The sequence below is a fragment of the Equus caballus genome, chromosome 10 (assembly GCF_041296265.1).
Source record: "Equus caballus isolate H_3958 breed thoroughbred chromosome 10, TB-T2T, whole genome shotgun sequence".
Lineage (NCBI taxonomy): Eukaryota > Metazoa > Chordata > Mammalia > Perissodactyla > Equidae > Equus > Equus caballus.
This window is the reverse complement of record NC_091693.1, coordinates 66,398,791-66,421,685: the sequence shown is the minus strand read 5'-3', so window position 1 is coordinate 66,421,685 and position 22,895 is coordinate 66,398,791. Positions and strand designations below refer to the sequence as shown.

At 40.3% G+C, this 22,895-nt stretch overlaps 1 protein-coding gene across 5 annotated transcripts in view; it reads right to left on the bottom strand.

The window, feature by feature from the left end:
* The window catches only part of LOC102147786 (uncharacterized), a 165,451-nt gene that overhangs the window by 118,024 nt on the left and 24,532 nt on the right, over window positions 1-22,895 (bottom strand). For 3 of the 5 annotated variants that reach the window (XM_023650884.2, XM_070225345.1, XM_070225344.1), the window contains 9 exons: window positions 21,850-21,922; window positions 21,353-21,463; window positions 17,724-17,837; window positions 16,438-16,632; window positions 15,198-15,336; window positions 14,029-14,186; window positions 11,102-11,254; window positions 9,233-9,334; window positions 6,947-7,108 (listed from right to left, as the gene is read on the bottom strand). In XM_023650884.2, coding sequence (XP_023506652.2) covers window positions 6,947-7,108; window positions 9,233-9,334; window positions 11,102-11,254; window positions 14,029-14,186; window positions 15,198-15,336; window positions 16,438-16,632; window positions 17,724-17,837; window positions 21,353-21,463; window positions 21,850-21,922 — 1,207 coding nt within the window. The remainder of the gene's footprint in view (window positions 1-6,946; window positions 7,109-9,232; window positions 9,335-11,101; window positions 11,255-14,028; window positions 14,187-15,197; window positions 15,337-16,437; window positions 16,633-17,723; window positions 17,838-21,352; window positions 21,464-21,849; window positions 21,923-22,895) is intronic. The other 2 variants (XM_023650885.2, XM_070225346.1) reach the window with 1 other exon arrangement.

Here is a 22,895-nt window from a genome sequence, read left to right as displayed (position 1 = left end):
TAAGTGTGCACATCAGTGTATTTCTGTGTAAACATCCCACAACTCTAGGACTGGAAAAGAATCTAGGAGGTGACATGGTACACTCCTGTTCCTTAATGCAGAAAAATAAGATCATCATCCCAAAGTAAAGAGAATCTCTGTTATTTTTAAAAAATCTAGGGAAGCATATACTCCATGAGGGGAATAGAATTTTGACAGTTTCTATTTGACCCAGAATTTTGGGCGAGAGGGGCTCTACAGAAGCCTTTGCCTCCCAGGCCTATGGTGCTCTTGTGTCACGGTTCAGCATTGAGCAATGTGGCTCCAGAGGGCAGGTCCAGAGCCACAACCTTTCTCTGATGGGATGGTGACGTTTCCAGCTGCTTCCAGAACTACCCAGAATTACGTAGGAAGGCACTGAAAGTGACGTCAAGTGACAGTGAAAAAACACTCTGAAGGCATGACTGAACAAACCACAAAAGTACAGCTGGACAGGCAGATGGTCAGGAAGAAAGGAAGGGGCACAATGGGCTCGAATGAGTAAAGGGAGAGGATTAGTATCCTCCGGAAAGAGAGACCCAACCACAGCCCACAGAAGGAAACTGTTTAGGAAACACCAACAGTCTGTGAGTGTATTCCCCTAAGAGAACTGGACGCAGTGCAGGTAAGCAGCAGGGCTGCCCAGAAACCAGAATGTCAACACCATCTGTGTTCAGTCCTTCTTCCTGGGTAGTAAATCCTCTGACATTTACTCTACCTTGTGGCTGGGTCTTTGCCAGTATGGCTGAGTTCATGTATTTTGACAGTTCTGAGATTTACAGTGATTACAAATCTCATTTTCTTCTGGGAAATTGGCAGGAGCAGAGGAGTGGGAGGAAGGGAGGAGGGGATAATTAAAGGAAAAGTAAATCTGTTATGTATTCCCCTCCCCCCAAATATCTCTACAGCTTACCTGTATATATCCACAGAATATATACCCCGAAAGTTAACAATACTCTGATTATATTTGAGTGGTAAAATAATGAGGATTTTTATTTCTTCCTTGAACTTTTCTATATTTTCCAAATATTCTATGATAAATACACGTCACTATTGTCATCATCAGAAAATGTTTGTTTTTTAAATGTTCTATCGAATTTGATGAAGGAAACCAGGAAAAAAAGGTGTTTTGTGTTTGCCTGAACTTCCTGCACTCTGGAGCTACTGTATACAACACCAGTTTTGTGAGAGGACACCATGTACTCATTGTATCGTATCATCTCTGGAAATGGAGGGGAGCGGTAACATAGATGGGGGAAATGGCTCTCCCTTCATTTCCTCCCTGGTGTGACCAATGAGAAGAAGCAAAAGAAGAGGAAAGAATACAGTGTTTCCTGCCACTTCAGCACTCCATGAAGTTACAGAACAGTGACCAGTTTAAACCAGGTCTTTAGAAATATGATGATCAATAGTAGTATTTGATGTCTGTACATAGCCATTTTAATAAACAGGTAAAGAATGGTTTTGGACACAAGTAAATTTATATAACAGAATTACAGGTTTCAGAGGATGCACGCAGGGCTAGCTGGTCCATTCTTTCTTCTGATCAGGACTACAGTTAAATTATTTTTAAGTTTTTTCAAATGAATATACAAAAAGTGCAGTCCATTTGGACAAGAATCATCTCTTTCTAGTTATACATTATCATCAGTTGACAATTATAGGAAAATTTGGTATTTTTTCCTCTATCCCTCAACCCCAGATCTGTAAGTGAATTCTGGAATTAGAATTGTGTTTAAAGAAAAGAGTGGTCAGCTTTCAATGCTAATAATTGTAGGTAAATGGCCAACTTAAACTGTGATAGAATCATTACAAACATTATCAATGCTTAGACAAACATATTCAATGACAAAATGGAAGTGGGAAAATAGATTCTCTCATAAGATGCTGGTTGGAGGAAAATAGTATAGGACTTTGGCAGGATCTATGAAAAATTTTTGATTGTGTACATTCTGTGACCCAGAAAATCCATTTCTAAAAATCTACGCTAAAGAAACACACATGTGCACAAGGAGGCATGTACAAAAAAGTTCAATATGGTTTCTCATAGGGGGGAAAATGGTGTCAAGTGTCCGGGGGAGGTGGCTGTGTGATATGTAGTATGTAATAAAATATAATGCAGCCATTAAAATAACAGCAGAGCCATATCTCTACAACCTACTGTTGGGTGAAAAAAGCAAGTTGCAGAAAGATAACCATAGGGTATGACAGATCGTTTATACAGAAAACTAAAACACAAAATTATATTATATATATTTTTGTATGGGGACATATGTATCGATGTAAATTCAAAAAGGCTTGAAGCAATCACAGAGTTCACCTCTGAGGAAGTGGAATGGGATGCCAGTATTAGAGTCCCCATGAGTTCAAGTTAAAGCATTAACTATTCAGTAGTGTTTCAGTTTTTTACCAAGAGACTTTTAAATTACTTCTGTAGTTTAAAATTATCTTTTTAAAAACTCCTTAAAGAGAAAAATGGTAACTTTACTGTGGGAAAATCTGTCAAACACCACTAACTTAAGCATGTGATCAAGATTAACATGCCCAAGTGATAAATCACATTGACAGCATCTGCCCCTGACATGATGTGATGAGAAGGGTACTTCACTTCTGAGGTGTTCTTCCCCCAAACCGATAACCCCAGTGTAACCATGAGAAAACATCAAATTCCAATTAGGGAATATTCTACAGGTCGCCAGGCCAGTACTCCTAAAGACAAAGTCACTATAAACAAGGAAAGACTGAGAAACTGACACAGACCTGAGTAGACTGGGAAGATACGAGGATTAAATGAAATGTGGTACCCTGGGTAGGATCCTGGAGCACAAAGAGGACACTCATGGAAAAACCAGTGAATTCCAAATAGAGTGCAATATAATTAACAGTAATGTATCAATGTTACCACTGATACATTAGGCATGAGAAATGTACCATAGTAATATAAAACGTTAATAACAGGAGAAACTGGGTAGGGGATACCTGGGAACTCTTTCTACTATCTTTGCAACTTTTCTGTAAATCTAAAACTATTCTAAAACAAAACATTTAGTTAAAAAAAAAAAAAACTCCCTACAGAAAGGTTACTGGTGTGGAGTATTCACCAAGAACTGATCAGAAACCATTCTAGGGGCCGGCCTTGTGGCTGAATGGTTAAGTTCGCACGCTCCACTTCGGTGGCCCAGGGTTTCGCCGGTTCCTATCCTGGGCACGGACGTGGGACCGCTCATCAAGCCATGCTGGGGCGGCATCCCACATGGCACAACCAGAGGCACTCACAACTAGAATACACAACTATGTACTGGGGGGCTTTGGGGAGAAGAAGAAGAGAAAAAAAAAGATTGGCAACAGATGAAAAAAAAACAAAGAAAAAGAAACCGTTCTGAAGTTGTACTACAATTAGTGCTTATTTTCTCTCAGAGCTATCAAAGCAGACAGACCTATGAGGTTTGCTTCCTTCATGAAGAAGGCCCTTAAGAAAGTTATTTTCCATGAAGTTTTGGTTGTCACTTGCCAATTTCAGAATCAGGATGCTGACCAGCATAAAGATGCTAAAATTCATATCTCACTGCTACATGCTTGCAAAATAGTAACAGGGCTTTAAAATTCATACTTGCATTCCTGTGACTCCTCCCAGCTGCCGCCTTTTACTTGATCCCAATCTCATTTGACTGGTATTCAACATTCAGAGCGGCAACACACTACCCTTGGTGCCATATTACTGGATAAAGTGACTCTTGACCAAAGCAGAAATGCTAGAGGACAAATTAATACCCACAGGAAAATGTGAAGGAATGGGGAAAACTATTGGCTGTTGAGTCAGAATTTCCTTTCTTAAATGCTGTGCTATTTTATTCCCTATTTCGAAAGCTCTTCTCCAGACCGTTTGCATGGCTGACTCCTTTTCATTCATCAGATTTCAGTTCAAATGTCTCCTACTCTGAAAGATCTTGGCTGATCTCTCCGAGGGTGCTCCTTTCTACCTCATTGCCTTCTACTCCTGTGGTTTCTTCCTGGCACCCACAAGTTAGACATGGAGATTTGTTTCCTTGTCCAGTTACCTATTGCATGTCTCATTCCCTGAGCCCAGCACGATTCCTGGCACGAAGGCAGCATCCATGTAACAATCATTGAATGGATGGGACGCTGGAAAACTTGCATGACGCTAACATGTAGCGTAATTTGTGTTATATATCTCCCCTCCTGCTCTACCTCTAGAATCCACAGGTCTCTTTAGGGTCTATTTTCATAAATCAACTTGAAAAATACAGTGCTCACATTTTTCTCCCTTTGGTCAATTCCAAGAACAACATTCACAAGTCAGGAAATAGCCAGAGAAAGTGGTTTTCTTTTTTTCTTTCTTTTTTCTTTTTAACATTTGGGCAACTGCATTCCAAACAGACTTTTGTGAAAGCACAGACTGCCTCGTATCAGCACCCCGACTTCCCATCTCCTCTACAGACGGAGGGAAGCAGCAACAGAACAGCAAGTGTCCGTTCTCTCCACTGTGCACTGGGTTCCTCCCCTCCGTGGCTCTAACTTGGTGTTTTCTGCCTCTCAACACTTACCTGAGCCATCATCTGCTCTCGCCGTGCACCTTCTGCTTTCCACTGACATAGTGGTCCCACAGAGGTAATTTGTCCTCCTTTGTCCCCTAAGTACCCATGGACACTGCCACGACTCTGTCACCTGCTGGCCCGGGCACACCCTGGACCTCCTCACTTCTCCGTGATTTCAAACATGAAGCTCTTCATCTCTGACTCCATCTTCCTTTGCCTCCCACCTCTCCCTCACTCATATTTACCTCCTTTCACTCTCCTCTGGCCCCCAGGAGTTCAATTCTTCCTATTCTCTCAGCCAAGGAGGGAAACAGATTTGTGGCAATGGCTCTCAGATGTTAATAGCAGAACTCCCCCGGTAAAGGTTACATCAGCATCAAGACGTAGAGTATCCAGATCCTAGGAGCAGAGGTCTTGTTTGGGGGTAACTAGGCTGACTCTGCCCTCGCGCCCCCCTTCTTGCCTGCTTCCTATGCCCTTCCCCCTACGTTCGGTTCAAGAAGCAGAAGACCCAGATGTTTTAAATGTCCCCTTGCTAGTATAATGTCCTCCTGAATGGTGACATATACCTCAGTGTGAAATGGCAATGAGATAGGGAAAATGTGGCTATTTTCTCAACTCTGGCAGGATGCTAGCTGAGAAGAGAATCTCCCTGGTGGTTGCATGTCCCATCAGAGAGTTCAGGGGCAGGGAGATCCATGCCATGATATGCTGCATCTGCTCCTGATCTGTGTGGCCAATTCATTTTTCATAAATTCTCTAGATCCTTGTTTAAACGAATTGAAAAGGTATAGAAGTTGTGTGTGCATGTGTGTGTGTGTGTGTATACACCTGCGTGCACATGTGTGTTTGCTTCCAGCCAATCTATAAGTCATTAGTGTAACCATTTCAGGTTTTCACTTCCTCCCATACCCAGCCCGGGATGGTGGATCATGACAGTGCTTCTCTCTGTAGCATTCTAATAAACTTCTCCATACCTTCAACTTTGTGTATAATTTTTAGTCACTGTACAATTATCTTTAGGGGTGAATGTAATAGAATTATTATGCCAAATGGCCTCGCTATAAATTCATGCCCTCTTATCTCATCTGAGCCCTCTTAGCTACATGGTCATCCTTATATTCTTTTCTCATTGGCGATCCTGTAGCCTTCCCCACAGTGATACACCTCCCCACAAGCCACTCTCACCTTCTACTTACTAATGCTGACATCCTCCCCTGCCTCCTCCTCCTCTCCTGAGACAGCCAGGGCCATTCACAAGCTCCCACATCTTATCTTTTTGCACCTGAAAATTCTATTTATCTCATTCACCTCAGGGGAGGTGATGTCATTCTCCCTTTCTCAAAATTACTCCCCCACCTGGTTTCTTCATCCCATCCCCTCCTATTTCCCTAGAGTCATCTGCTTCTCACATTTACCCTTTCCTATCTTCCATCTCCTCTTCTACGCTACTCCTCCCTCTCAGACTTCCAGAAATACATTGAGTCTTCCCATCTTAAATAAGCAAATGAAATAAAACTCTTCTCTTATAGCAGCAAATAATAGCAGATTAGAGCTTCAAAAATGTTACAGCACCATTGTAAAGACAAATATCCACTAGCTTTGTGTAGAAACTTCCTTTCATTGCCAAACTTCATGTCTATCCTATGTAGTAGATACTGGCTTCCCTGCCTCCAATCTCTCCCTCTTTCAATCCAAGAAACACCTTGCTGCCATGTTGATCTTCCTGAAAAATACAGCCTTGTATATATCACTTCCCTTACAGGATAAAGCACAAATTCCTTAGGTTGGAATTTATGGTCATTCACAAGCTGCCCCCTCCTCCCCACTGAAAAAAACTTCTCTTCACTATATTTCCACATGAATCTTCCACTCAACCAAGCTGGACTTGAACACTCCACGTACAGTATCGCTCTGCATTGTTGTTCATGCTTCTCTCCTAGAATGTGCTCCCTACTTCCTTCTCCACCGCCACTTCCCTAAGCCCCGTGCTTCCTTCAAGCCCAGCTCAGCTTCCTCCTCCTTCAAGAGGCTTTCCCCAGTAGAGCCAACTCTGTGGGGACCACTTTCCCTCTAAACGCTCACAATACTTAACAACTGTCCAACTCATTTGGTGTTTGGCACTGGAGTGTGCAGCTTTGCATTGGGATTTACCTGTTGAGTCTGTCCTGACAGCAACATCTTATATTACACCTCTTTATATCTCTCTTTTTAATTAGCATTTAATCTTTTTATAAAGAAAACAAACTTGGCTAGGAAATAGAGCTTTTGCAGGGAGGGTCTCTGAAAAACTACCAAAGTATTTTTCTTAGATCAACACACAGGTCGTGAGTTGAACAGAAAGGCATATGGGTTATTTCTTTCCACTGTACCTGGTAGAGGTTGATGTTGCTATAAATGTTCTCCCAGATTTGGTCATATTTGCACTGATGCAAATCCTGGGAAGCCATGAAAGTTGGATGAGATGGAACCAGACGGACTGTCTTTGCAGCATGATCTTGGAGCACTTGCATTACTCGCTCAGGGTTGGAAATCTTGAGTAGATCAGAGATACATTTGCAAATTATATATGTGATAAGGAGTTAATATCCAGCATATATAAAGAATTCCTACAACTCAACAACAAAAAATTAAATAAGCCAATTTAAAAGTGGGCAAAAGACTTTAATAGACATTTCTCTAAATATGATATACAAATGGCCAACAAGCATGCGAAAGGATGCTCAACATCACTAATTATTACAGAAATGCAAAGCAAAACCACAATGAGACATCATCTCATATCCATTAGGATAGCTAATATAAAAAAAAGAAAAGAACGTGTTTGTGAGAATGCAGAGAAATTGGAACCCTTGTGCACTGTTGGTGGGATTGTAAAATGCTGCAACTACTATGGAAAATAGCATGGAGCATTCTCAAAAAGTTAATAACAGAATTACCCTATGATCCAGCAATTCCACTTCTGGGTATATATCCAAAAGAACTGAAAGCAGGATCTCAAAGAGATATTTACAAACCCATGTTCATAGCAGCATTATTCATAATAGCCATGAGGTGAAAGCAACCCAAATGTCCATCAACAAATGAATAAACAAAATGTGGATGATCCATACAAGGAAATATTATTCAGCCTTAAAGGAAATAAATTCTTACATATCCTACAACATGGATGAACATTGAGGACATTATGGTGGGTAAAATAAGCCAGTCACAAAAAGACAAATACTGTATAATTCCACTGATATGTGATACCTAGAGCAGTCAAACTCACAGAGACAGACAGTGGAATGATGGTTGCCGGAGGCCAAGGGAACAGATGGAGGAATGAGGAATTATTGTTTAATGGGTAGAGAGTTTCAGTTTTCCAGATGAAAAGAGTTCTGGAGATGGATGGCTGCGATGGTTGCACAACAATATAGATGTACTTAACACCACCAAACTGCACACTTAAAAATGGTTAAAATGGTCAATTTCATGTTATGTATTTTACCACAATTAAAGAAATCAGGAAAAAACATAAAGAGATCCCATGTACCATTCATTCTACCTCCCCCAATGTTAACATCTTGAAAACTGTAGTACAGTGTTGCAACCTGGATGCTAATATTGATACACTCAAGATGTAGAACAGATCCTTCACCGCAGGATCTCTCATATTGCCCATTTACAGCAGGACTCCCTTTCCTTCCTCACCAGTTTCTCCTTAACCCCTGGAACCCACAAATCTGTTCTCCATTTCTATAGTTTGTCTTTTCGAGAGTGTGGTATAAATGGACTCAAACAGTCTTTATGAGATTGACTTTTGTTACTCACATAGTTCTCTGGAGATTCATCTGGGTTCTTGGATATTTCACTCGTTTGTTGCTTTTTATCGCTGACTGCTATTCCATGGTATAGATATACCACAGTTAGTTTAACTATTCACCCACTAAAGGACATCTGGTTGTTTCATTTTCGGCTATTGCGAATAAAGCTGATATAAATGTTCATGGAGGGAAAAAAGGGGAGGGAAATTCTGTCACGTGCTACAACATGGATGAACCCTGAGGACATTATGCTAAGCGAAACAAGCCATTCACAAAAAGACAAAAACTGTATGATTCCACTTATGTTAGGTATCTAAGAGTAGTCAAATTCAGAAACAGAATGAGGAATGGGGGTTGAGGGACTGGACGGAGGAGGAAATAGGGAACTGCTGTTTAAAAGGCATAGAGTTTCAGTTTTGCAAGATGAAAAGTTCTGGAGATCTGTTTCAAAATAATGTGAATATACTGAACACTACTAAACCATACACTTAACAATGGTTAAGATGATAAATTTTATGCTATGTGTTTTTTAACACAATAAAAATATGATAATTTAGTCCCATATTTTTGTTTCACAGATGAGGAAACTAAAACTCAAGGAGGTTATGTGACTAGACCAATATCACACAAAGACTTAGTGCTGGTCTAAAATCTGGCTCTTCTGACAATTGTTACTCTCTACTGAAAGCTAACAGGATTATAAAAGTTTGGCAATTAGATTAGAAAGTTCCAAATAAAGCCTTCATAGTGAATCCATGGCTAACATTTTTTTAAAAGGGAAAGAAAATTCGGCTTTCTGAGAACAATTTTAGCAAGAATTTTATCTACTTGGGAACATGGTTACTTTCTTACCTTCAAAAACTTCGCTTGGAGTTGCATTAATACATCTATTCTTCTCCGTTCTTTTAGTCTGGTCAAAAGCTTCTTTTGCCAAGGATCACATTTTGGCTTAATCTAGTGGGTAAACGTGTTCACACAAAGTTACAACGTAACAACGGTTCTAAACAAGAGTTGCAAGCAAAGAGATTCAAGGAGCTTCTGAAATGGGATCTGGCCTCAGAGCTGGAAACTTTGCTGGAGCATGTGAAGTGTTGGAAAGGGTCCGCGTGGGTTCACGGATTTGTGGATGAAGATGGCAGCAGCAGTCACTATTGGTGCCTGGCCTATGAGACGCAGGGGCTCCATCTGGGATAACACAACACCATCCATGAGCAAGAGGGACCCTAATCCATCAGTGTTGGGCATCACACTTGATTTATGGGGCAAGAGAAGTTTGCCTACAAAGACTCCTTTTGACTCCACATGTGAAGCTTCACCTTTCACACTGACAAGCTCTATTTCAAAATTAGTTCTATGGCTGTAAATACATCAATACACTGATAACTCTCAAATTTATATCTAGCGCTAAGCTCCAGCCTATTATATCTAACTGTCTCCTTGATGTCTATGCTTGGATGGCAAGTGTAACAATCTAAAATGGAAGTCTGGCTTCCCCTACACCAACCACCTACTTGCTTGAGCCCCAGACTTAGGAGCAATCTTTGATTTCTCTCCTTTCCTTCCGTCCATCTTTATTTCGTAAGACTTTTGTTTTCTTCATAATACAATTGATCCATATTATTCATGGATTTTGTATTTGCAAATTTGCCAGTCACTAAAATTTATTTTTAACCCCAAAATCAATTCTGACAGAGCTTTCCTGGTCATTCATAAACATACACAGAATGGTGAAAAATTTCAGTCGCCCAACTCCACACTTCCAGCTGAGATCAAACAAGGTGACATACTGCCTTCTTGTTTCAGCTCTCATACTGTAAACAAGTGTCTTTTTATGGTCGATTTAGTGCCACATTTTTGTGCTTTTGTGGTTTCTGTTAGTGATTTCGCTGTGTAAAATGGCCCCCATGCATCGTGCTGAAGTGCTGCCTACAGTTCCTAGGTGCAGGAAGGCTGTGCAGTGTCTGGTAGAAGAAATACATGTGATCAATGAACTTCTTTTAGGTATGAGTTATAGTACTGTTGGCCACAAGTTTGAGGTTAATGAATCAACAACATATTCTTTAAACAGAAACACTCGTAAAACAAGGTAATGTATTGATCAGTTGATGAACCTAACCCCGCATTTCCCCTATGAGCAACAGTTTGGTTTTTGTTAATTCAGTGTTTGTGCAACTTTATAGAACATAACTACCTCAAATAATGAGAATCGACTGTACTTACCACCCCCTAAAATCATCTCATTTAATCTGCAGACTTGTGTATTGTTTGTGAATTGTACGTCTCCAGCACCAAGGGCCATGCCTGACACACAGGGTGTACTCAATAAACAATTTTTGACTGAAAGGCTGGATTTACACAAAATTTGTTATTCTTTGTTCTTGCTAAATAGTCGAGACCACTAACAACAAGAAGGGAGTTGTGACCCAATAGAGAGGGGTACGGGAGTATGGGGAACTTCTAGAGAAGGTAGATCACCATGGCTAACTTCAACAGAGACCCAAGGCAGGAAGGAGCTGGAGATCCTGGTGCACTGAGCCAGGTTCTCTCTCTGCCTCTGACAGGCACCTATCCTTGGTCACAGGGGACAGTTTGTTGAGGGCATTGAGTAGAGGGGACAACAGGGACCTGACAGACTTGGTGCTGCCAGGTTGCCCACTTGGAGGATACTTCATGACATTGCTGACATCAGTGAGAGGTGACTGTCACCACAGGTCTCCTTACCTTTATAAAGGAAGTCCAGTTGGCTCTCTTTTTCAAGGCCATACTAGGTCCTGCCAAACCCAAATTCTCTGCTTTAGTTCTCCCAACATCATAATCTGGAAATGTTTGCATTCTCTGTTGCTCCATGAAGATGCTTTGAAATTTTTGGGAAACCTAAACAGGATTAAGAAAAGAGAGGTGGAGGTCAGAAAAAAGCCTCAGCTTGCAGGCAGTTTCAAAAACAGCTACCGATCGCCTCTGAAACAGTCTTGGAGTCAAACTAATTCACAAAACACAACTCTGTGACAATCACAGGACCTTAAAGGTATATAGCTGAGAGGCACATGTATTCAGCCAGCTCATTATCATAATTGTGTGTGTGTATGTGTGTTACTTGTTCTGAATATCTTTTCCAAATGTTGGAAATTATATGATATACTTATTTATACATATTTTGAGACGGACTGTAAATGGGAAGTAAATTGTCCAAAAAGGAAATACATTCACTTTTTCTGGCCTCCTGGTAAACTAGAAAATCTAGGGGTTAGATAAATCCGGCTGCCAGAAGCCTGACCAGGATGTTGCAGAGAGAAGGGTCCAGAGCCTAAGACCTGTGAAAACTCTTTAAGGTACCTCAGCCAATCCCTTCACATCTCACTTTCAGACTGAGTGCTTCCTGTGCTTTCTGTGCCATAACTTCCAGCTGCAGAACACTTCTTCCTCCCTTCTCCAGGCTGGCTGAGCCTGTGCCGTGCCTACGTCATTGCACTGGTGACACTGCGTCATGATTTCCTCACTACGTGGTGAGCTTCCACAGCCTACGAATCTCAAGAACCTACCATGTGGTGATGGTTACACAACAATGTGAATGTACTTAATGTCACTGAACTGTACACTTGAAAATGGTTAAAATAGTCACTCTTGTATTATCTATATTTTATTATACACACAGAACCTATCACAGTGCTGGCACATACAAGGGCCTCAACAAAGGTTTCTAGGATGAGTGAGTGAGTTCAATGAGTCATAGAGCTAAAGATTCCTCCAGTTAATGCTGGTCCTTCCCAGGCTTGCTATCCAATATTGTTGCCTCTAGCCACATGTGGCTGTTTAACATTTAAATGTCAATTCATTTAAAATTAAATAAAATTTAGTTCCTCAGTTGCACTTACCCACATTTCAAGTGCTCCGTAGCCGCACGTGACTAGTGGTTAACATATTGGACAGCACAGATACAGACCAGACCCATCCATGCAGGAAGTTCAATGAGACAGTGCTAGACTAGGGCTAGGGCGGCAAACTTTTTCAAATATTTTAACCTTTGCAGACCATACAGTCTCTGTTGCAACTACTCAACTCTGTGGTTGTAGTGTGAAAGCAGCCATAAATAATGCATTAATGAATGGGCATAGCTGTAGTCCAGTAACACTGTATTTTAAAAAAACAGGTGATGGGCTGCAGGCTGTAGTTTGCTGACCCTGCTCTAGGGCATTAGAGAATCAGAATAAACAGTAGCCAAATATGGAACTCTTTCTCTACAAAAAACTGTTGTAATGTGATTGATTATCTTGGGAGCACAACTGGTATTGCATGTAATACGGTGATAAGAAAATCGAAAGTAGAAACCATCACTATATAAAGGAGACAAGCGATTCTTGGGGAACAAGGCTACCCTGTGAGAGTGCTCAGCAGCCTCATGTTCTTTTGTTATCATTGATGATAGTCTGCTGTGCTAAAATTTATTTTATTTATTTACTCTTTTTAAACACCATCTTATTCTGTTTCTGGATTTTGTCTATCATAATACATGGAGACAATGAGGGTAAAGATATTCCCATAGAAGTACTCTGCTGAAGATAGTGCCTCTGGTGATACAAAAGGAAAGGCAAAATCTAAACACCTTCACCTTCAAAGAAACCAGAGGACGTATGATTCCACGGGTTCTATGAGCTTAAAGAGTCTGTTACACACTACTGGAAATAATCCTAGGAAAATCACACTGGAACAACACACGTGGAAGTGAAACTTCAAGGTCAAGGCAAATAGTGATAGAGGAGACAGTGAGGAGCGTTCAAAGACATTCAGACTTGATTTTGGCCAATTTGGATCAATTTATTACTTTTACCTATCAAATATATAAATTTGCAAATATTATACACCCAGAGCTAGAAAAAAATCTTTATTGTAGAAACTAAAAAATAATCCTATTTTTCCCTGGGAAACAAGTTTTAACATGGCTTCTGATAATATGAGTGAGTTTGTTTTTTTTTTTTTAAGATTTTACTTTTTCCTTTTTCTCCCCAAAGCCCCCAGGTACATAGTTGTATATTCTTCGTTGTGGATCCTTCTAGTTGTGGCATGTGGGACGCTGCCTCAGCGTGGTTTGATGAGCAGTGCCATGTCCGCACCCAGGATTCGAACCAACGAATCACTGGGCCACCTGCAGCGGAGTGCGCGAACTTAACCACTCGGCCACGGGGCCAGCCCCGAGTTTTTTTTTTTAAGGAAGTGCAACGCTATGTTATAAGAGGGCAGACCACATGACTCTAGAAATTGCTACACAATATACACTCTATTGAATATAAAGCATTTGCTAACAGTAGAGCTATTGCAACACATTCTGAGAAGTGAAGGGCTTTAGACACTAGACAACTCCACCATGAAAATTTGCTAAATCTTGGCTATGTTTACATCATCTACTATGAGCTACAACCTACATTTTTCTTTAAATTCTGCAGAAAAATAAATCTTACAGCCCCTCTGGGTTGGATATTCAAGTGTCCCATTACTCTTACAGAGAGAAGTTATTCTGAATCTCACCTATTACTATTATATTTTATCACTCTAGAAACCATTGTGGCAGTATACATAATCAAACTCTGTGGCAAATACTAGTGTTTTCTTTCATGAACACACATATTTGTATTAAGAAAGAGTCCATCAAGTACCAGGAATAAAAGTTCTGTGTCCTTAGCAGCGTCCCTTAGCCCCTCTACGTCATAGGGGATACCGAAATGGGAGAGCAGGAGCTTCAGCTGAGGTTTCAGTTCTTCTGTTTCTGTTGCGTGTCGGGACAAGATGAAAGCAGCTTCTGTTCTCGTCGGCTCTGGGAAAAGTCCAAAATCAACAGCATTAAGATCAGTAAACACCAGAAGAGAAAAGGGAGAGTCCTTTGAGACAACTGGAGGCAGGGCCTCCTCTGCTGATGGGGAAGGCCATTCTGCTTCTTGCCCAACCTTCTCCCTCACAATCCACAGGCTGCACTGTGCTCGGCCAGGCCTATCTGACAAACATCTGGTGCTGGCTTTCTGGGGGACATAGGCTGGACTCCCTTTTCTCACAGTCTGCAGGAGAAACAGACCCTTTGAGGAATGACTTAGTGGGAGCTGAACTACCTATAGGCCTTCAGGGTAAACAAAGAGTATGATTTATACATTAAACGACAAATTAGAAGGTGAGAGTCTTCACCTCCTTTTGCCTGGCTCACTTCTACTCTTCTCTAAACACCCAGTTTAGACTCCGCTCCTTTGAGACACCTTCTCTGATTCCCCACAAATGGGTTGGCTGCCTCTCCAGGTACATCCGGTACATACCCCAAGCAAATATGTCACTCAGAGTAGAAACCTGATCAGGTTTCCAGTCATCTGTAACACAAGGTAAGGGCACTAAGTCTATTAAATTGATTCAGATAAGGAAAGTCTTTTAAATCATGCAATATTAAAAATGAAAGAAATCTTAGAACTCACTTAATCTGAAAGGCTTATTTTGGAGATGAGTAAATTGAGGTCTAAGGAGATGAAATGACCTAACATGCAGACCCACACTTAAGGCCATAACAGACAGGTCTAGCACTCAGCGTTCTCGACATCGAATGCATTGCTTTTCACCTCTCTCTTAATTTCCTATTTATAACTACAGCAATAATAACACCTAAGAAAAGTGTTTGCTATTTTTTTCCACCAGAAAACATTAAATTAACAGTTGTTTATTAAGGAGATATAGCTTTCTGGTATGCAGAAAAATTTCAAGCAAGATTATGTGACAAAACAGCACATGTGCAAAATCACAATCTTCTTTTCTCCACATAACCCTAGGGGAAAGGAGACTAATTTCTTACCTGAAATGCTGGTATCCATACAGCCTGGAGATGCAGAACCCTGGATGTCGTCAACACGGACCTTTTCATCCTCCTGACCAACTTCAGGGAGTTCATTGACTACACTCAGGACTTTGGAGATGGGCAGATACTGGAGGGCCTGCAGAAGGGCACGACCAAGAGGCCGCATGTCAACTTGATTCTCACAGAAGCTTCCAGACTTTGGTTCAGGAGCAGCCCTTTGCTTTGATAGAGAAGGAGGGAGGTAGAGGTGGGCCTCAGCAAACTGGCTAATCATGAGAGGCTAAATCTGGAACTGGGAGACCTGGCGCTGTCACCAGCTCTGAGCTACCTTAACCTCTGGGCAGGTCTGCATTGATCAAGCACCCCTAGTGGACAAGGCACTGCATGGGGTGCTAGGGACACAAAGATGAACAAGACATGAACCAACCTCAAAGAGGTCACAGTTCAGTGGGGGACCCAGACTTATGAGCAGATTGTTACTACAACACATGAGTGGGAAGAGATCCCATATCCTATGGAATCAGAAGTAGACCCCATCGTGACTGACTGATGAAGGGATGATGTGAGGATGTGGCAGGTTTCTGGTTTGGGTAACTCTGTGGTTGGTGGTATCACTGAGGTAAGGCATGGAGAAGTCGGGAAAGATTTAGGTGGCAAAACAATAATCTTTCTAAAGTGAAAATGTGACCACTTCACCCCTTCTGATACCTCTAGCCTGGGTTAGGGGTTCTCCCCTGTGACACTCTTTACCCTGTGCTTATAATTATTCTATTCTTTCTTATCACATTGTATTTCAGTTGACAATTTGTTTGCCCATTTCCCTACCATCCTGGGACCCAGTTACTTTCCAGTAAAGACTATACCTTCCCAACATGGACCAGGATATGTACCTGGCATACATTAGAATTTCATTAGGTATTGCTGAACAAAAAAGTGGATCTACATTGGTGAGCTAAATCCTGAACAAGATGATGACACAAGAACTTACAGAGAGAATAGGAAATAGCACAGCAGAGACATCTCTGAGAAAGCTAAATTAATGGAGTGATTTCATTAGAACAAAGTTCCAAAAAATAAGATTTCAAGGAAAAAAGCTAGTGACCCATTATTTTCCTGTCATTTGTGGGGCGGGTGGAATATAGAAACTGACAGTTCAAAACGAGGTGACAGATGTGAGAAAACAATGTGCTGACCATCCTGGGAGGGCACTGCATCGTCACATTACTGTTTCACGTACCTGCAGGTAGTGGTGAACAGCCTCGAGTGAGTGTAGGTGACACACTAACCACTTTGTGTAGATAGTCAGGTCTTCCTGTGTCACTAAGTTAGGTGGATTGTTTTTTCCCATAAGGAAGTTTTCTCGTGCAACAGACAATCTTTCAGCTCTCTGAAGGGCATCGTTGTACTCCTGCATAATGTAGGCAACTTGTTTCTATTTAAGAGAGAGGCAAAGACAGAACGTGGTTATTTGCAAGCCTTATTCTCTGAGGTCATTTGCCTCCAAGCAAAGGGTAATGCTATTTGGGGGCCAAATAAGGGGCTCTTGGAATATCAAAATTCTTCCACATTCTGAATTTGACTGACAAGGGCAGTAGTCACATTCTTAGGACTTTGAAGGAAAGAGACTTCAGCAAAGGTCAGTGCATGAGGATGTTTGCTAACTGCAGTTGGCTTCTCAGCTTTTTACCTACAGCAGAGGAGACCAAGTCTATGAAGGAAAGTGCATTTTCTGTCATATAAATCTTCCTTCAAATCTTATTCTTAAAAATAGGTATCATTATCTTCTGCCACAGTCAGAATAGGCAAGTAGGTACATGCATTAGTTCCTTTCCCATCTTCAGCTGTGACTTAAAAAAAATTGACAAGTTACACTGTTGATGAGAATATAAATTGGTATGGAAAACAGTATAGAGATTCCTCTAAAAAATTTAAAATAGAACTGCCATATGATCCAGCAATCCCACTTCTGGGTACATATCTGAAGGAAACAAAATCAGTATCTTGAAGAGATATCTGTATTCTGTCTTTACTGCAGCATTATTCACAAAAGCCAAGATATGAAAACAACCTAAGAGTCTGTTGATTGATGAATGGATAAAGAATATGTGGTACATATATATTACCACATTATCATGGGATATTATTCAGCCGTGAGAAAGAAGGAAATTCTAATATTTGCAACAACATGTATGAAGCTAGAAGACTATGCTAAGTGAAATAAGCTAGACAGAGGAAGACAAATATTGTATGGTTTCACTTCTATGTGAAATCCAAAGAAAAAGAAAAGTCGAACTCATAGAAGCAGAGAGTAGAACAGTGGTTACCAGGAGTTGCGTGGTGGGGTGGGAGAAATGTGGAGATGTTGGCCAAAGGGCACGAATTTGCAGTTATATAGGATGAAGAAGTCTAGAGTTATAATGTACAGGCATGATGACTATACTTAATAATAGAGTATTGACAAGCTTATGGACCATTTGCTTTCATTATGACAAATAGTACAGGTTCTACTCATAGGCTTCCTACCTTGTAAAGAGGATAAAGTTGCTCCATGATCTTACTGTGCTGGCAAAACCTCTTCCACCTAAGCATGTGTAAATATTTACTCTGGGCCAGCTGAGTAATTCTCTCTGTATAATACTTTAACAATGAGAATAAAAATGAACACTTAGTATGCAATTATAACAGGAAGACTGAATTAAGTCTCAAGAATACTAACAATAGGAACCTCTGGTTGTTTTGGAAAGAATGATTTTTTCTATATGAAGATCATAAAATTAGGAAATCTGGCTCATGATTCCATTTGAATTTAAATAAAGCAAGTAGGCATTTCTAAGTCTATATGATCCATTGCCAATCCAACAGATTGTAGTTTCATTTATCAGTTAGTGAACAATTTTCGCAGTGACAAAAAACCCTGTAAAATTGTCTAAAGTTGAGCTTAAAATTTCTTAAAAACTGAAGTTATGAGTCTAAAATACAAAACACTTTACAGGTAAATTATAGCTTTTAACTTTAAATTTTATTTATACTTCAGAGTAGTTAAATAAGCCAACTCTTTTAAAATATTTTATTTCTGATAATAAAAATAATACTGGCTATGATGGAATAAGTAGGACCAGACTTACCCTTCCATCATAAACAACTAGAAAATAGGACAAAATACAGGAGACAACTGTTTCCTGACATGGGACAACAGACAACGCAGGACTGTGGTCCTTGAGAAAAAGGAAACAAATGAAATGAGCCCAACAATCTCTTTGGTTTTCTGCCTAAAGAAGGCGGTTTCTGAACCATGGAGTAGGAAAGGGAATCCTAAGCAGAGCCCAATGGTCTCTCTGAATTAAGGAGAGAGAAATTAAAGTTTGAGAAGTCGAATAAACTGAAGTTTGCAGGGCACAGTATTGGAGAGGAGGAAGTTATACAGACAAGGGGCTCCAGAAACCTGCAGAGAGACGCCTTTGAGTTCATTGCTGATTATTACCCCATACATACAGAGGGTGAAACTCCATGAGGCTGTGCAAAGAACACTGACTAGGAATTGTAAACTGAACAGTTCTCAGAGTTCATACGGGGCTAGGAGATGTTCAATTTCCAGTCAGACAGAATGAAGAGTCCTCAGTGAACACATGGGGCATTCATTGGAGATGTCAGAGGGGTCACAATTTAGTAATAAGGATAAACTATCTCTAGAGCAAAGGTTACTCAAAACCTGCTCTAACAAAGCTTAAAACCAAGCCTTGAACGTATGAAGCTGATCTACAACTTATTTGCCTGCCAGAATAAAGTCCAACACGCTTTAAGGGAGTACAAACAAAATCATCATTCAATAATGTAAAATTGCAATGCCCAGTGTCAAAAAAAATTGCTAGACAGGCAAAGAAGCAGGAAAATATGACCCATAAACAGGAGAAAATTGATGAAGAGAAACAGACCCAGAAATGGCATCAGTGATGAAAATAGCAATCAAAGACTTTAAAAAAGCATTATTAATATGCTCAGCATGTTCAAGGATTGAAAGAAAAAATGTGAACATCATAAGGAGAGAAATGAAAAACATCAAAATACTCAAATAGAACTTGTAGAAATGAAAACTACAATATATGAAATAAAAATTTCATTGGATGGGATGAACAGCAGATTAGATAGTGCAGAAGAAAACAGTAGTGAACTTGAAGATATTGTAATAGAAACTATATAAAATGAAGTACTGAGAAGAAAAAGACTGAAAAAAATTAATACAGCCTCAGTGACTTATGGAACACTATGAAGTGATTTAACACATGTGTAATTGGAGTCTCAGAAGGAGCGATGGACATAGAAAACATATTTGAAGAAATAATGGTGGGGCCAGCCTGGTGGCGCAGCAGTTAAGTTCACATGTTCCGCTTCGGTGGCCTGGGGTTCGCCGGTTCAGATCCCGGGTGTGGACACGGCACTGCTTGGCAAGCTATGCTGTGGTAGGCATCCCATGTATAAAGCAGAGGAAGATGGGCACAGATGTTAGCTGAGGGCCAGACTTCCTCAGCAAAAAGAAGAGGATTGACGGCAGATGTTAGCTCAGGGCTAATCTTTCTCAAAAAAAAAGAAAGAAAGAAAGAATGGTTGAAATTTTGTAAAAAATTGATGAAAATAATAAAATCACAATCCAAGAAGTTCCATCAACTCCAAGCAAGAAAAACACAAAGAAAACCTCATCATGGAAAGTCACAATCAAATTGCTTCAAACCTTTGAGAGACAATCTTAAAAGCAACCAAAGAACAAAAGGACACATTGTGTTGGGAAATGGAAGCCAGAAGACAATGGAGCAACATTTTTAAAGTGATAAATGAGAAAAACTATCAACCTAGAATTCTATATTGAACAAAAATACCTTTCTAAAATGAAGGCAAATAAAGACTTTTTTCATAAAAACAAAGACTGAGAGAATTTGTCCCTGGCAGATCTGCACCACAAGAAATGTTAAAGTTCTTTAGGCAGAAGATAAATGATATCATATGGACATCGACTCTGCCAAGGTTTCTCAACCCCAGCACTGACATTGGTGGTGGGGGCTGTCCTGTACGTTGGAGGATGCTTAGCAGCATTCCTGGCCTCTACTTGCTATATTACAGTGGCAACCTACTCCCATCCCCAAATTGTGACAACCAAACATGTCTCCAGACATTGCCAAATGTCCCCCATCTCCACCCTCCCCTTCTCTGCCATGAGAACCACTGATAATATATAAAAGAATGAAGAGTGCCGGAAATGATAGTGAAAGAGAATCCTGGGTGAAGGTAATGACAAAAGTTTGACTTGCAAATAGAATCTCAATATCTTTTGTTTCTTTGTGATTCATTTATTAGTAATTACCGACTAGTTGCTAATGAACTAATTTGTGTGCATAGCGAGGATATAACTTATAACACCAGAGCAAAGAACAAAGAATTTTAAAAACCAAAACAATATATGCTTATTATAAAAACTTTAGAAAATCTATAAAAGTTAAAAGAGGAAATTCATTATCCTGCTATCCAAAGACTGATTGCTAACATTTTGGTCTATGTGACTCTTCTATGCATTACATGGCCATTATTATGATACATACACACACACATATACACACTGGTTTTTGTTAACTGATGTTACACAAGAACATAATAATTCCTTATTCTAAAAAGTGTTTAATGGCAGAAGAAGATTCTATCAAGTATTACAGCATTTTTCTTAACTCTTTCTCCTATTGTTAGACATTAAGGCAATTTCATTTTTTTCACTTTTATTATAATGCACAATAATAATCTTTATGGAAAATCTTTTTCTTCGTGTCGTGAGTTATTTTCTTGAAATTTCCAGAAATATCTCCCCAAGGTCAGCCAACAGCTTTTTAAGGACTGAGACAATCTTAGTCAATGTTGTATTGCCTCATAATACCAGCATAAGGACTAATTAGTAGAAACTTAGTCAATCGTTTAGCAACTGTAACCAAGCTGAACTTAAGTAGGGCATGGGTCTCTAACAAAGAAGAGTGTTTACACTAAACAAGTTCTGCAAACCACACATGTAGAGAAAATCCTACCAGAGGATATACCACAAAGCCAGCTTTGTTCATACATTTCTACTAAATTCCAGATCTGTCTTTCAAATTGCTTTTGCAATTTTTGACTCTTACCTGCAACAGAAGCAAAGGTAAATTTTCAGCAGTGTACTCTCTTCTCAGGCAGCTCTCTAGCTCCCTCTGCAGGACATCTGCTTGAACAACAAGGGGCTTTGACTCGGCCACCTGAACCCCAGGCAACAGAGCAGGCAAGAAAAGGGGAAATAAGAGAATAAAATTACCAGTGTTTATGACAAAAACCGACATACAATTTCTGACAGTTTTTACACAATACATTATGCTGTTATACCTAGGTTTCCAAATAACGATTTTTAAAGTCACAAATCAAGGATCTGTAAAGTTTAAAACATCATAAAAATCAGATCTCTCTGAGGAAGTAGTGACCTGCTCTGCTCCAGCAGTCAGCTGAGTACTGGGTTAGTTTGTTTTCATAACTATTGTCAATACATCAACTGTTTGTTTGCAAGAATAAACTTTCCTGCTAAGAGTTTCCAACAAGTCAGCAAAATCTAATTTATTGTTGTATTGGAATTGCCCACTCTCTTGCTCACCTGGAGAGTTCTCTTTAGAGCCAGTTCCCTCTCTCTTCTAAAGTAAGAGACGTCCTTTGGTATTTGAACAGAGCTGCAGAAAGGTATATGCAATAGAAGCTGTAATTATAGAAGCTGAAATACATCAGATTATAGATAGGCTCCGAGTCCTCCATAACTCTGCAACTGCTCATTTCTAAATAAGTATACCATACTATACTGGATTGCTGGGGGCTAGTAAAGGCCACATGCTTTCGTCTTAGTTGGACTCTCTCTTGTGTACACCTCATGTTTGCTAAACCTTTCCCTGGGCCAATTTTCCTTTCCTCCTCCCCACACAGTCATAGTCTTTCCGTCTATGCCTCTCTGTTTCTGACTCCAGAGTACAGGGAGAGACACAATGGTGAGGATTTTTCTTTCCCCTACCTGTGTTCCCTCCAGGAACCTCATCTTTAACAACTACTGTGCTCATCAGATCTCTATCTTACCCTAGTTGACCATGCAACCAGTATCTTTTAATTTAAACAAAATATTTTGATTTTTTGGTTCTTGCTCAATTATATGGGGGTGAAAATGACCCTTAAATATCAAACATGAAATACTTTGGAAATTATTTTAACCACTATTTCTGCGTCAGAATAATTATTTATCTCTAGGAAAAACAGCAGAAGTGCCTGCTTCAGCAGCCTCGTGGACAGCTGTCCAAGCTCAGTCAAGAGGAAGCTGTTTGCATCATGGGCTCTGACACCAGGAGGCACAAGCGGCCCTGCTGTGGGGCCCAGTGAGAGGGTGGGACCCTGGGTCAGGAAGAGGGGAGCTCTCCCCACGTGGTGTAAGATACACCCCAAGTCTTGGCAGCTTTGGGAACATCAGGGCACAGCAACCCTGGTGCAGACGTCACTTTCTTAAGAAGGGACTTTGCAAACGTTGGCAAGGTAGGCACAGCAGGTAATTCTGGAACACATGTGAGAAACTACCTCGAGGTTTGAGGGGGATTGGAGGCAGCAAACTTTAGGTTAATGTTGTTCATATGACCCTATCAGTCTCCATGGATAAGTTTTAAGGGA